General features: G+C 42.5%; 4 protein-coding genes across 4 annotated transcripts; 3 read left to right on the top strand and 1 right to left on the bottom strand.

Annotated features, from left to right (window-relative positions):
- Positions 1-2,933: 2,933 nt before the first annotated feature.
- Positions 2,934-3,308, bottom strand: LOC311231040 (histone H2B-like; the record flags this gene model as incomplete). The annotated part of the gene is made up of 1 exon (XM_084317509.1): positions 2,934-3,308. One exon carries the CDS (start codon positions 3,306-3,308, stop codon positions 2,934-2,936), a length of 375 nt encoding a protein of 124 aa, XP_084173635.1.
- A 2,134-nt stretch (positions 3,309-5,442) lies between these two features.
- Positions 5,443-5,853, top strand: LOC311229826 (histone H3.2; the record flags this gene model as incomplete). Its single annotated transcript, XM_084315900.1, has 1 exon — positions 5,443-5,853. The coding sequence occupies one exon, from the start codon at positions 5,443-5,445 to the stop codon at positions 5,851-5,853; it is 411 nt and encodes a 136-aa protein (XP_084172026.1).
- Positions 5,854-11,563: 5,710 nt separating this feature from the next.
- LOC311231050 (histone H2B-like) lies at positions 11,564-11,938 on the top strand (the record flags this gene model as incomplete). The annotated part of the gene is made up of 1 exon (XM_084317520.1): positions 11,564-11,938. The coding sequence occupies one exon, from the start codon at positions 11,564-11,566 to the stop codon at positions 11,936-11,938; it is 375 nt and encodes a 124-aa protein (XP_084173646.1).
- A 2,359-nt stretch (positions 11,939-14,297) lies between these two features.
- On the top strand, positions 14,298-14,609 carry LOC311229825 (histone H4; the record flags this gene model as incomplete). Its single annotated transcript, XM_084315899.1, has 1 exon — positions 14,298-14,609. The coding sequence occupies one exon, from the start codon at positions 14,298-14,300 to the stop codon at positions 14,607-14,609; it is 312 nt and encodes a 103-aa protein (XP_084172025.1).
- Positions 14,610-15,845: the final 1,236 nt, after the last annotated feature.

Here is a 15,845-nt window from a genome sequence, read left to right as displayed (position 1 = left end):
GCTAGCAGAATGAATGGATGTAAACTTTATTTAACATATTGCATATGGGTACAATACAATACGGCTCAATACAAACAATTGTTAAGGGAATGCAGACTGTTGTAGCTTGGACTGGGGTCCTTATAACAATAACTTGACAACACATGGTAGCTGAAGCTATTTGGGACACGGAGCTCTGTCCCAAACACACACACTGTACACAGGAAGGGCACGCAGATGGTATCTACTGCGCATGGGCGTTTTCGCAACAACTGCTCCGTGCTGACTACACGCTGTTGTCGAAGCGTTTTTTTTGCGTATCTCCAAACGCAAACACAATTTTGCGTTTCAGCCGTATCCACAAAAAAACGCCAAAAAACGCATTTCTGTGTAGATAGGACATCAAACGTCGTCAAAAACGTATAAAAAAACGCCAGGAATACACTAGTCTAACCATAGCCATATAGTGCAGCCACTGTGACTTGGTGGGCACGTCAGGTGTGAGCAACATGTGCTGCACGCAAGGAGTCAGCAGTGCCTGCTGTTGTGATCTCTGCTTGTACCAGTGCTTCAACCCAGCCACTGTCTTTCAACCAATCACCCAGGGTCTTCAGAGCTGCCATCTCTATATGCAGGCCGCCAAACATCACAACAAATTTGTCTTCCCCATACATCTCTGGCCACTTCCACTGGATCTGCTTGGCAATAGCATACAGGGGTTGATCAAATGTTACTACTGGTGTCTGCCCAGAATTCAGATGTTGAATTGCATTTCTGACTACATCCATGGAGTGTTTGATCATCGCCGCTGTGTGGGCACTCTCGTGGAACAGGGATAGTAGGGCACTTGGGCAGATTACTTTTCTTCCAGCAAGCTGTTGACTTGCATGGTATGCAGCCCAGGACATTTTGTCCACACTCTGATTCACAGAGTTCTCTTCATCGCCAGCACCACCATGTGGTAAAAAAAAAAATATGTAATAATAATAATATATAAAAAAAAAATTACATTTTACATTTTTTTTGCTTTTGCAATGTAAGCTTGGGGCCATCTTATACCTCATACACTGTACTTAAATAAATAACATTTGCACTTTAGTATGCTATAATATGGAAATTATGTCTTTAACACTAGAACAGCCATGGAGAAAATGTCACTGATTCCCGCCGGAAGGGGTCAGATGACCCCACAGCTTATGAGAAATATAAGAAAAATAAACAGTGTAAACTTTATAATTACCTCTTAATATAAAAAATATGAGGTTTACCACAGGTTTAAGTGACAAAAAAAAGAAAAAAATATAATAATAATAATAATAAATACAAATATATTTTTTTTTTTTTTGGATGGAAGAGCCACACATTGACTGGCAAAGAGCCACATGCGGCTCGCGAGCCATGGGTTGGCCACCCCTGCGCTAGACGCTCACAAAGTGCTGTGATTTTCCACATATATGTGGAATAACGTTCTAATAAAATTTTCCTGAAGTCATTTTGAAATTTCAGAAACCGTGCCAGATAAAACGGGTACTTATATTGACCATATTGATCAAATTGTTTACACTGCCTGTGTTGTTTTTTACTACCTGTATACTGTGTTGTTTTACTACCTGTACCCCCCCTCCCCCCCATGCTGCTATGATGCCTGAATTTCCCCAAGGGGATCAATAAAGGAATATCTTATCTTACTTTTAGAAAAAATCATTGATTGACAGAGCTGGAGTCATTTGACCCCTTGTCGGCTGTGCTAGTGTTAAGCAGCCTGCTACGATAACTGTTTTACTGATTCATGCCACTCTATATTATTAATATAATGAAATTACAAAAATGTTTGTAAATGTCCTTAGAATAGTGAGTGATTATTTTATTTGGTTATCAGGGTTAGTGGGATCTAGATTATACCCATTATTGCATGCAAATCCAATGGGATAGGAAAGATTGACCAAGCGCTGGTGGCCATTTTGAAAAATGCCACGGCCACCAGGGTGCTAGTTTGTAACGCCCCAATATCCAGTTTTGTTCCCAATATATCTATCAACACATCTGCCAAATTTGGTGCTTTTATCACAAAACGAACAATTGGTTTGATATGTTGAGCTATGCCGCGCCACTATAAGGGGATGCAGACCAGAGAAAGACTCATCATGCATACACTACACTGGTCTTCTGGATATATCTGCTGTGAGACACAAATATGTGCTACTCTGTCTCACTAGCTGTGTCCATTAGTGGTGGACAATGTCCTTGTGGTTTTATCTGATTTCTGATTTTCTTACTTTATGAAGCACAGATGATGGAAGATGGGACACTCCTGGGGCAGGCTGGAGAGGTTGGCTCAGGACCGGGATGGTTGGAGAAGCCTTGTTGACGGCCTATGCCCACAGGCACCGCACATCTAAAGGGCGCTCAGCACCATGGACAGTACCAGACCACACTGACGAAACCATTTTGGAAACCAGGGAAAGCTTGCAGGCTAAACCAAAATGGACCCCAGACAACTAGACAAGACTGTGGGGCAAAGTTAATGGGATAGTTTGGATTGTCCACATTTTTAAACATGGGTTATTATGCAATATTTGTCAGCAGTGTAATCGATGCAACTAATAGATCAGAGAAAAGGCTAACTGAAGACTTCAATATTCATGTCAACATGACACCTACTAATTCCATATGGAACCAGAACATACTTAAAATAAATAAAATAAGTAAGCCTATACCGCCTAAGTTGCCCCGTATCGTTTTGCATAATTAAATGAGATCGGTGTTTTGAAATGAGAGCAAAGAAAGTCGTGGGTAAAGCGGTTGTAGAAAATGTCAAGTGACTTATATAACAATCATTCTGAAATGTGGAAACCTTTAGGACAAAGCAATTGTTGAAAAACAATCTGAACTCTCTCAATAAAGTGTGGGTGGCTCTTAAAAGAGCCTTTGGTATATCTTAAGTGATCGGGGGTTTACTTGGAGCTAGTGTACTTGGTCACAGCCTTGGTTCCCTCGGACACTGCGTGCTTGGCCAGTTCACCGGGGAGCAGCAGGCGGACGGCGGTCTGGATCTCCCTGGAAGTGATGGTCCTACGCTTGTTGTAGAGAGCCAGTTTAGAGGCTTCTCCGGCGATACGCTCAAAGATGTCGTTAACGAAGGAGTTCATGATCCCCATGGCCTTGGAGGAAACGCCGGTGTCGGGATGGACCTGCTTCAGCACCTTGTAAATATAAATGGCATAACTCTCCTTCCTGGACTTTCTGCGCTTCTTGCCTCCCTTGGCGGTTGTCTTGGTGACGGCTTTCTTGGAGCCCTTCTTGGGCGCTGGCTTGGCTGGCTCAGGCATGATGATCAATCGGAACTAAACAGGAACGAATGTGGAAACAGAAGCGCACTGCTGCCCTTTTATAGGTCAAATTGTGCAAATACAGCTGCATGGCTTCTTGTATACGATTGGTTGAGAGGCTTTGTCGCACATTTCCCGCGCACAGGAAGCTATTTGCGCGCAAAGCCATAATAACGCAATTGTATTCTCTTAGGATAACTCCATAGCCACACTTGAGATTATCAGCCAAACAATAATCGACATGAAACTGCATTTTTCCAAGACAATGATTTTGTGCACCTTAAATTATATATATATATACACACCCACACATTCATATACACATCTGTCTGTACATACCTGCATATAATCATTTTTACATGTATTTGGCATAACTTTTAATCATGGAAATGCCAGTATACATTTATAAGGTGAGAGATGTTTTCTGATGGTGCTGAGTCGTCTCCATGAGCAGGTTTCCTCTTGTTTGGGTTATTACTGATCATAAACAGATGACACAGACCGGCATGGTCTCACCATGAGCTACATGTATCAGTACCTCACTGTGGTACAAGATAATAATACAAGTATGACTCTGACAACATAGTATGTTTCATTCCTTCAGCTATTTCTTCTGAATGTATCAAAAATTTAGCTGGCAGCCTACTGCACCACATTCTAAGATACTTTACTTCACAATGAGTTGAGCCCTAACAATAGAGGCCTTTATATCTGACCTATTTAGGCTAAACACAAACTGTAATGTTTGTGTTGTTCTGTTTCTTCCAGTATGGCTGCCTGGATCATATGTTGGCACATAATTATGTTTCCCACTACCTCACATTAAATATCTACACAAGCAACCATTATAGTATACAGAACAAGTGGAACATTGTCTCACAAAAGGCTCTTTTATGGACCCCCACTATTTATATGAAACAGGCACGGCTACAAAACACGACTTGTAGTTCTACCCATTTATAATGTGATTAGTGATCCAGACCAGCAACATTGGCAGGTAAAGAAAATAGTCTCAACGAGTCGCACCGCTTCAGTTGAGCCCCAACAATTGTGGAAATACACAAATTGCTGTCATTATGTCAATTTATGTTCGTGCATGCTGTAATCTGTATATATAACCCTTACTATTTATGTTTCTCAGTTCAAATTAATCATCACTTGACCTCTATGACATGCAATTTATAATTTTACATTATATTGTTAAGCCTTCAAAACAGGGACAAAAACACTGCAGACAGACAACACACTTAAAGATTACTTCTAAACAGCACTGTACACGTGTACCCACGGTAATTACGTGTTTATCGTCTTACATTAATGTCCGAAGTAGCGAGACAACGTAAGTTACAACCAAATTGTATTTTGACAAACGGAAATATTGCATTTTCAAGAAGAGGTGGGTGGCTCTGAAAAGAGCCTTTGTGGAGTTTGTCGAAGAGGCTAAATAATTTACTTCTTGGCAGGCTTAGCAGCCTTCTCGGTCTTCTTGGGCAGAAGGACAGCCTGGATGTTGGGCAGCACACCACCCTGAGCGATGGTCACTCCTCCCAGCAGTCTGTTGAGCTCCTCGTCGTTACGGACGGCCAGCTGCAGATGGCGGGGGATGATACGACTCTTCTTGTTGTCACGGGCAGCGTTTCCAGCCAACTCCAGGATCTCAGCGGTCAGATAATTCCAGCACAGCGGCCAGATAAACCGGGGCACCGGCTCCAACACGATGAGCATAGTTGCCTTTACGGAGCAGTCTGTGGACACGACCCACGGGGAACTGAAGCCCGGCACGAGAGGAGCGAGTCTTGGACTTAACTCTGGCCTTTCCTCCGGTCTTGCCTCTTCCAGACATGTTTATTATTCTCTTTCGCTAAACGAGTTAGAAAATGAATGCAGCGAGTTTGCGAGTCGCGTTTTATCTTCGGGCTTGTGTTTTCTCACCCAATCAGGAAAGACGTTTTCTTGGCGGTTTTTACAAAAGACGAGTCCTCCAATCGTCGTGTGAGGTGTAGGCGGAATAACGAGCTCACAGAGTGGAGACCAATCAGAAACGACTGCGCCTCCGCGTTAGTAATATAAGGCCAGGGTTTCGGCGCAGCAGCATGTTATTCTTGTTCGATTGAAGAAAACATAGTTTCTCATAATGGCAAGAACTAAGCAGACCGCTCGTAAGTCCACCGGTGGCAAAGCCCCAAGGAAGCAGCTCGCCACCAAGGCTGCTCGTAAGAGCGCACCGGCTACCGGCGGCGTGAAGAAGCCACATCGTTACAGGCCCGGTACCGTGGCGCTGAGAGAGATCCGTCGTTACCAGAAGTCCACCGAGTTGTTGATCCGCAAGTTGCCTTTCCAGCGCCTGGTCAGAGAAATCGCCCAGGACTTCAAGACCGACCTGCGCTTCCAGAGCTCTGCTGTCATGGCTCTTCAGGAGGCCAGTGAGGCTTATCTGGTCGGTCTGTTTGAGGACACCAACCTGTGCGCCATCCACGCCAAGAGGGTGACCATCATGCCCAAAGACATCCAGCTGGCCCGCCGCATCCGTGGAGAGCGCGCTTAAATCTGCTTTGTTTTCCTACATTCATAACCCAACGGCTCTTTTAAGGGCCGCCACCGTAATCATGAAAAGTACATTCCATTAACTCATTTCAACATGCCAGTTATACTAAAATCATCACTTTAATTCTGATATTTAAAGTATTTAGACTCTAAATTGCCATATAACATATTTATTGATCCCCTTGGGGACATTCGTTATCATAGCAGGAGAGGGGGTTACAGGTAGTATAATACATACAGGTCAATTATATTACAGTGGAGAAGTACACATTTAATAAAAAGTCAGTGTAAACAATATACAATATAATTAACTCTGGACATGCGCATATGGGCAACGAGGTTGTCCTCTCGTAGTAGGTTCGTCCCGGGAACATGGGGCCTCATTTTGAGAAGCATCTTAGAAATATGGGAACATAGGCCCTACATTTTGAGTGCAAAGAAAATCTGGGGCTGTGGGACCATAGGGCTGACCCCCATGATGCAACACATTACATTGACCTCGATAGGGAAATTCAAAGTTTTACATTCGAGTAAAGTAGTTTGAATATGGTCATCTGTATTTTGTGTGTTAATTACAGCTCAATGAAATAAGGTAGCACTCCATAAGGCACCATATTGCTATATTTTCATTTATATTTCATGGTGCTGTAATTAACAAGGATTTTCTCTCAAGGGCAGGTAGTGGGAGGAATTAGCTCGGGAGTCAATACATTTCCATCTGTACGAGGTGCTTAATTTATGTAATATGAACTTTGCTATTTTGCCCATATTTTATTTTAGGAGCAACAATGTAAGGTTCAATGTCTCAGGTTCATACACTGAGACAATAGGACATTTTTTATTGGTAGTTTGAAATTCAAGATGACAAACTGGTTTTCAACTCAATGTTGCAGCAATCAACAACAGCTAAAAAGTAACCCATGGCATGACCATACACCCATTATTATACATGTTCCAATCATACATATAACTCAGAGTTAGGGGGCAATAGCCTTTTTCTGCCCCTTCTCTCATTGAGGGCAGGTAGTGAGAGGAATCAGCTCAGCAACCACAGATTTCCATCTGGTTTCATGCTGAACTAGTTTGAGGGGCTTCATTCATAATGTCATTAACAGACTCAAACGTTGACACATCACTCTGGAGAAAATATCAATCATGCCGTCCTTGTACATTTCTTTCCAAGTATTTAACATTCATTCAGTTGCTATTTTACAGATATTTATTGTTTTTGGAACATCTAGGTTGGAACAACTGGTTGTGTGCAGGCTGTGGCATGTTTCCGTGTTAGTATAATACTCTGAAGTGGAGCCAGGCGAGGGAAATACATTATTCAGAGCACAATTTTACAAACTACAGACACAATGAGCTGTAACTCTGTGATGATAATTCCTCTTCATCGCGACTTTAAACAACTGTATTGATTAGTCATTTAAAAATGAATTATAGAAAGGAAAAAGGGAGATTGGGAGAGTTGAATAAATAAATCATGAAGTTCTTGTTTCGTTCTTGTATGTCATACATGTCTGGATGTAACAGTACTGTATATCTGTATGTCATAAATGTTATGATGAATTGAAAATGGGGGACCCTGATGTAAACAAGAAAAAAGTCTTTCTCTGGTCTGCATCCCCTTAACAATTGTGTGTATTGAGCCATACTGTATTGTACCCATTCTGCAATCTGTATCTAAATCTAAAGTATTCAATCAATCGTTTCCATATTTGTTAAACAGGGATTGGTGTGTTGCATCAGTGAGGATTATCAACTGATTTTTAATGCAAATCTCCTACGCAGGACACGTGTATGCTTTCTACAACACAGTTGTGTTTCCGGGTTCCTCTGATCCCATTCTTGGACAACCATTCTTTCTTTGACTGTTCTCAGCCCAGCTGACTGGTGAACATTATTGTATATTTATTTGGATTTTTTTTTAGGTGTGAATTTGCCACATTGCTCCATGTGGGGGTAGAATAGTCAGAGTGGTTTTAAGTACCTTTCATATTCTAATCACTGTGCCTCCTTCTGCAGAACACTTTCAGGTGGTTTAGCCTCCTTATTGCCTTGTTCCAGACAGGTTATGTGGGCTAGACATTGTAGAGGCAGAAACCGACTTGGTGGATTTATATATTGTTATTATTATTATATATATAATATATTATTATTGTGTATATATATTACATTATATATATATTAGAACCATGCACTGAACCATTATATTGTATTATATGTATACATTAGAACCTTTAGACTGTTTGGCCACTAGAGGGCTCACCACCCATTGCAGCCCAATAACTATAAATGGCCAAGGTGATCAACGTAATCTCATGCACCTGCTGAGGACTTACTTTCAAACACTGTTATACTGTTGGAACCGAGCACGGAGCAACTGACAACTGTTCTGTCAAACCTTTAATTCATTATCACTTTCATTTGGACAACAATAAACCCTGTACACCGTAAGAGAAGCAACTGTGGACATTCAACTCATTTAACATCAACAACTTTGGTACAGTGTAAAAAAGGCAATAGCGGGTGCATCGTGGACGACTATCAGCACACAGAGGAATGACAGTCGGCCATTACAGACATGTTGTGTAGATGTTGGCGCCTAGAAGACAAACTTGCAGAGGAACCCTATTGGCCAAACCCTCCCCCCACACTTTGTCTCTGCGCTCGTTGGCCTCGTGTGACTGGGAGACTTGTGTGAATGGGAGACTTGTGTCACTGGAAGACTTGTGTGTCTGGGAGACTGGGAGACTTGTGTGACTGGGAGACTTGTGTGTCTGGGAGACTTGTGTGACTGGGATACTTGTGTGACTGGGAGACTCGTGTGACTGGGAGACTTGTGTGACTGGGTGACTTGTGTGACTGGGAGATGTGGTAAATACACAGGTCACAACATGTTTACAGGAACGTTTTGGAGTTGTATTTTGATTGTATTTGGAGTGTGTATTTTGTGACTGTAGGGAACTCGGGTAAATGTCTGACCCACTTACAGTGATGAAGCTAAGCTAGGCTAACGGTCCAGGCGTTCCCTAAGCCTAATGCATGCAGAGAGACAAAAAAAGGTATGTATCTTCTTGTCTAACTCCAGGGAAGATGTTAAATAAGCTAATTTCCCAAAATGTTGGAGTTTTCCTTTAACTCTTCTTATCAGCTCTCTTGGCTGTCCATCCGTGTACTGCTCCATGAAGTACAGCCGGTCACTGTTACTATCTGTCTTGTCCTCCACTCCGTGTTCAAAGGCCCTGATGAATAGCCTGTACTCCATAGGGTCTCCCTTGAATATAGGAATCTGTTGAGGGGGCAGAGTAGCATGGTTTTGTTGCTTCACTAGGGAATCCACGATGGCTCGTTGCGGAGACTCTTGTTCTTTCTGTGTAGCACCACCAGGTGCTCTGGAGCTGCTACTGTAAGCAGGTTCTCTATTCATCGCTACGGCCTGGGGAGTAGGCGTAGCCTGCTTGTGAGCTTGTGATTCGAAGGGCTTCTTTTTCTCTATGTAAGAGTTCATTCCATCCCTACGGGACACTCTGGATGAGGATCGCTGGCCCTCGTATTCTTCCAGTACTCTGTACTTAGCCTCTGAGGCAGCTAAAGCAATCTGGACCTGTAAATCATCTCTCTCTGCTCTTAGCTTAGATGAGGTAGCTAAGAGCAGAGCCTCCTGTTCCTCCCTCTCTGCTCTTAGCTTAGATGAGGTAGCTAAGAGCAGAGCCTCCTGTTCATCGAGTTGTCATTTTTGTTTTAGAGCGGAAGCCTAGGCTAGCAACTCAGCCCTCTCTAATTCAGCTTTCAGACTCATGCTTGCAGATGATGTTCTGGAAAATGTAGTGGATGGTGCTCTAGACCCTTTCTTTTTTAAGACGACGGATGCACTGTCTTCAGGTCCGACCTCATCTTGGTGCTTCCTAGACTCCGCTATATGCTGATGCACCTCTTTCTTCCATGTGTCAGCCTTTACTGTGAAGTTGTAAAATGTGTCAGCCTTCGGCATGAACCATCCATCCTGATCTGTCTTCATCTCCTCTTCTGATGTCTTGCTTATGTTTTTGCTTAGTAACACCTGGACTGAAGTATTAAGCTGAATATATATATAGATACACAAATGTTCTAGAATGTTTGATTATGACATCATACTGTGACATCACAAATGTTCTATAATGTTTGATTATGACATCATACTGTGACATCACAAATGTTCTAGAATGTTATGACAAATAATACGGTTCAATGACTATCTAAATCAAATCAATATTCCTAATGCTGTTTCAATGTAAGGTTATAAAAATAAACATATAAACAAGTTTCAAGTTTCAAGTTTCTTTAATAGTTGTCATACAGAAGTACAGAATACTTTCATACAAAATGCTTCTTACTGTTACGCTCCAGAGACTGTGCTAAGACAAGATAGTATCAAATAACATAGTATAGCATGTAATTTAGAAGAAGAAAATGAGGTCACAGTGTTCGGTATAGACATATGTACAATGTTCTGAGTTACCATATAATATACAATACTATGCAGTGTACTAATGTACAGTACTATATAGTGCAAAGCAGAAATGGGATGAGGTACAATTTAGGTACAATTTACAGTAAGGTGTACGAGTTGTAGTGCAATCCTTCATCAATAAATATAAAGTGTGGGGAGTGGGTGCTACAGTGTGTTTGTTTAAAGTGGGTGTGTGCTATAAAGTGTGTGGAGTGGGTGCTACAGTGTGTTTGTTTAAAGTGAGTGTGTGCGTGTGGATGTGTGTGCTATGTGCGTTTGGTGGTTGTTGTTGTGTAGTGTTCATTGTTCGTTTAGCAACCTGATGGCCTGGGGATAGAAGCTTCTTCTGAGTCTTTCTGTGCTCGCCTTGAGACTCCGGTATCGCTTGCCTGACCGCAGCAGTTCAAAGAGGCAGTTGTTCGGGTGACTGGAGTCTTTAATGATTCTCTTAGCCTTGCCCTTGCAACGCTTGTTGTAAATGTTCTGGAGGGTGGGGAGCCCCCCTCCAATTGTGCGTTCGGCTGAACGTGTCACTCTTTGTAGTCTGCTTCGGTCTTGTGCAGTGCTATTCCCAAACCAGGAGGTGATGTTGCCAGTCAAGATGCTCTCTATTGTACATGAGTAGAAGTTCTTAAGGATCTTCTGACTGACTTGGAACTTCCTTAGGCGCCTGAGGAAGTAGAGGCGTTGTCGTGCCTTCTTCACAACACTGTCAATGTGTGTGGTCCATGTCAAGTCCTCGGATATGTAGGCTCCGAGGTACTTAAAGCTGTTGACTCTCTCAACCGGTGCCCCGTCGATGCTGAGGGGGCTGTAGTCCTTGACCCCCGACCTCCTGAAGTCCACAATCATCTCCTTTGTTTTGCTGACGTTCAGGGAGAGGCTGTTTTCCTGGCACCATCCCGCCAGGACCTTGACCTCTTCCAGGTAGGCCCTCTCGTCGTTGGCAGAGATCAACATTCATATAATACAATAACCTAAAATTATATAGCTTTGGCTTCTCTACAGAGAGTAAAGCAGAACAAACTCATGGCTGAAACTCTTCTGCCCTCTACTGGCTAAATGAGAACTTAACTTCTATTAGCTTTACACACGTGCGCCACGCCCGACGAATCGTATCGTAGAAGCCACGTAGTACTATTTGCATCAACCTCCTACAAATAAGGCAGGAAACCGTAAGCGACCGTCACCATTCGAGTCTGATCAGCCGTCGAATATGCCTGAACCAGCCAAGCCAGCGCCCAAGAAGGGCTCCAAGAAAGCCGTCACCAAGACCGCTGCCAAGGGAGGCAAGAAGCGCAGAAAGTCCAGGAAGGAGAGTTATGCTATCTACATTTACAAAGTCCTGAAGCAGGTTCATCCCGACACCGGCGTTTCCTCCAAGGCTATGGGGATCATGAACTCCTTCGTTAACGACATCTTCGAGCGCATCGCTGGAGAAGCCTCGCGCCTGGCTCTCTACAACAAGCGTCGCACCATCACCTCCAGGGAGATCCAGACCGCTGTGTGTCTGCTGCTGCCCGGTGAGCTGGCGAAGCACGCTGTGTCTGAGGGAACCAAGGCTGTGACCAAGTACACTAGCTCCAAGTAAACTACCCTGTTCACTGAAGATTAACCCAAAGGCTCTTTTAAGAGCCACCCACTCTGTCCTGAGAGAGTTATTCTCATGATCGCGCTGTTCAGCAAAGTGGTAATGCCTTTCGTTTGAACAGTTTATTATCATCCTAGAGGCAAATCTTTCCTGTGACAAAATGGCATCCAATGTAATAAAAAAAGTCAACCAACGAACTAGATTCTTGTACCGGATCTCCTCTCTGGTAAACAAGAATACCCTTAAGACTCTGGCAGGAGCACTCATTCAAGGGTACTATGACTATGCGTGCACCTCATGGTACCAAAGCACCTCAAAGGCGCTTAAAACAAAATTACAAACATCACAAAACAAACTGGTCAGACTACTACTTGACCTGAACCCCAGAACCCACCTCACCCCTGCCCACTTTGACAACCTAGGATGGCTTAGAGTAGACGACAGAGTACAGCAACTTGCAATGGGCCTGGTCTACAAGATACACTATACGACCGGGGTGCCCATGTACATGTCAAAATACTTCCCAAAGGTCAGTGAATACCACAACCACTACACCAGAGGAAGCTCAACAAATCATGTTAAACCAGATTCGGCTCAAACAAGGGACTAAACACGTTTCGCAATTATGCCACAACAATGTGGAACGCCCTACCCAAAGCTGTAAAGGAATGTGAATCCCTGCCCACATTCAAAACCACTCTTAAAGAGCACCTACGGGAGGCTGCAATTCGAAACTGGCCACCGTAAATGCCCAAAACCCCCACCACCTCCTAATAGACAGTCTCCTCCCCACCGCATGTATATATTCCCTCCCCGCCGTATGTATATTTCTCTCCCACCCACCCACCCCCTCCTAATGTACAGTCCCCTCCCCATCATATGTATATACTCTGTCAGGATCTAGGGGTAACAGTACTGTATATTTGAATACCGCTTATGTCACAAATGTATCAGTACTAAATACCTATATGTCCCTCTGCCATAAATGTCATGTATGTTGTGTATGTCATAAATGTCTATATGAATTGAAAATGGGGGACCCTGATGGAAACAAGACAAACGTCTTTCTCAGGTCTGCATCCCCTTAACAATTGTGTGTATTGAGCCGTACTGTATTGTACCCATTCTGCAATCTGTTAAATAAAGTTTTCATTCATTCATTCATTCATGGTAGCGGGGTCTGTCGGGAGATGGAAGTTGTATGTTACTTATTGATTAATAAATGACTTACAACTGTAATCATAGTTTGGATGGCTATTAGGTTGCAAATTATATTTACTAGTCAAAATCCAGTGATTTTAGGTTGTTGACAAGTAGCTAGATTGGATAGACTAGCTTGTATATCACATTTATACAGTAAATTAATATATTTGCACCTGCCGTATTAGAACCCTGACCAATGATACATTATTGGACTTTATAATACACATGGATAATGTTGATTTGAGCATTTTCAAAGTGGGACAGTTATGAAATATTAGTACAATACCGACAAAGAAGCTTTGTTCTGGTCAAATTACAGCATAGCATACTGTAAGGACAACAACAACAAGGTAGTCGGTCATGGCAGATACATGAGACTATCTCAGTGTAGCAACGCACAAGCATGCATTTATATCACATAAAAACAATATATTTCACTAGCAAGGCACAAGCATCCATTTATATCACATATACAAACAATATATCTCAGTAGCAATGCACTGAGCCACATGAAGTTGATAAAGACAGCTTCATGGGCCAAAACCAAATGTAGGGATCTGAGGTTTTTAATCAGAGCAAACATGGAAGAATGACACAGATTAACAGATGAGAATAGGTGGTAATTCAGTCATGTACTTGACTGACACGGTTCCCAGAGGAACACTGTTCTACTTCAGAAAAGGGGCCTGTCTGCTACAGGAACAATTGAGAAGAATCAAATTAGAAGTTTTCTTTTCTTCATTGTCACACACACTTTTGGCCAGTGAAAAGGCAATGTGAATGTGGATGCAATTTTCATAATTTAAAAATAATCCTATGATTCTTATTGTTCTACGATCAATGAAGTCCGGTGGTGCACTACAGTGCACATTTTGTAAAATATGAATAGAGTTAAGTAAAAAAAAATATATATATATATGTAAAATGTTTAAAAATAATAATCCAAGTGACAACACTTTTCCCCCTGGGTCTCAGGATGATGCATTGTATTGGGAAAACAACACTTCCTCAAAACATGTTCAGACGTAAACCTCAAACCCTCCCTCCACATTTGTCCCTGCGCGCTTCTTGGTCTCAACCACGTCCTCAGAGAGGGTTCAAAGAAGCAGGCGGTTGGCAAATTGCTACATTCGTTTGTTTCCTTACATACGTTACAATGAGTGGAAGAGGAAAGGGAGGTAAGGGACTTGGTAAAGGAGGCGCTAAGCGTCACCGCAAAGTGCTTCGTGACAACATCCAGGGAATCACCAAACCCGCCATCCGTCGTCTGGCTCGTCGTGGCGGAGTGAAGCGTATCTCCGGTCTAATCTACGAGGAGACTCGTGGTGTTCTCAAGGTCTTTCTGGAGAACGTGATCCGTGATGCCGTCACCTACACCGAACACGCCAAGAGGAAGACCGTCACAGCCATGGATGTGGTCTATGCTCTGAAGAGACAGGGACGCACTCTGTACGGCTTCGGCGGCTAGACTTCTATTCAAGCCTAACTATCCAAAACCCAAAGGCTCTTTTCAGAGCCACCCACCTTGTCACTGAATGAGCACACTACATACGTTTATTTGTGAAAAGTATTCAACGGAGTTGTCTCGGGCATAGCACCGAATTTGTTGATTTAGCATTTAATTTAATCCACTCACTGATGCAATTCCTATGGTTCCTGACGTTGCTAGGTAATTCCTGCATTGTAAAACTTAATAACTATGATGGTGATTTCAATGGTGAAGACTAACGTGAAAGACGTTTCAGTGACTAGTACACTAGGCTCATCTCACGGCGGGGCTTCCTGAACATGTGAACAATTAAAATTAAATTGATATGCCTCAAGATTATTCGTACAACACATCTATTGACATCATACAATGCAATTACAGTACAATGTAAAGAAGGCATCAAACTAGTGCAAATATAACAGTTAAATGCAATAGTAATATGCTGTATACAGGTCAACAAACTCGCTATAAAATATATAAATGAGTACAACTGAGTAATAGTGCTAAGCAGATGTATGTACTGTACAGAGTTGTAGTATTAATATGTACAGTGATACAGCTATAAAGACACTATAGTACATACTGGCAAGCAGGGTAACCACTAAGAGTAGGAAAGGAATATGTACAGGTATGTAAATACCTAAAGGAACAAATAAAATAAACATTTTTGTTTGGAAGCGTGGATTCGCTACTTGTAGGCACTGGAAATCTAAAGGGCGCTAACCTATTTCAGGACCACTGACGAAACCATGCAGGCTTAACCCAAATGGGCTCCAGACAAGGAGCAAACATGATAGTTCGGATTGTATTTATATTTAACCATATAGGGTCGTATGTATTATTTGTCAGCAGTGTAATCGATAACTATTAGATCAGTTCTGTTAGTTAGTTCTGGCCATTATGAGAAAACTACGTTTTAGTCTTCACTTCAACAAGAATAATACGCTGGTGTGACGAAACTCTGGCCTTATAATATTATTACTAACGCGGAGGCTCAGCAGTTTCTGATTGGTCTCCTCTCTGTGAGGTCGTTACTCCGCCTACACCTCACAGGGTTATTGGAGGACTTCACGGAGATACAACTGGGAACGAGGTTATTGGAGGACTGGTCTTTTGGAAACACCGCCAACAAAACGTCTTTCCTGATTGGGTGAGAAAACACAAGCCTGACTATAAAAGGTTACTCTCCAACTCACTGCATTCAATTTCTAACTC

Source organism: Notolepis coatsorum (assembly GCF_963971535.1).
Source record: "Notolepis coatsorum genome assembly, chromosome: 6".
Taxonomy (NCBI): Eukaryota; Metazoa; Chordata; class Actinopteri; order Aulopiformes; family Paralepididae; genus Notolepis; species Notolepis coatsorum.
The sequence above is the reverse complement of the archived record's forward strand: the minus strand, read 5'-3'. Positions and strand labels throughout refer to the sequence as shown.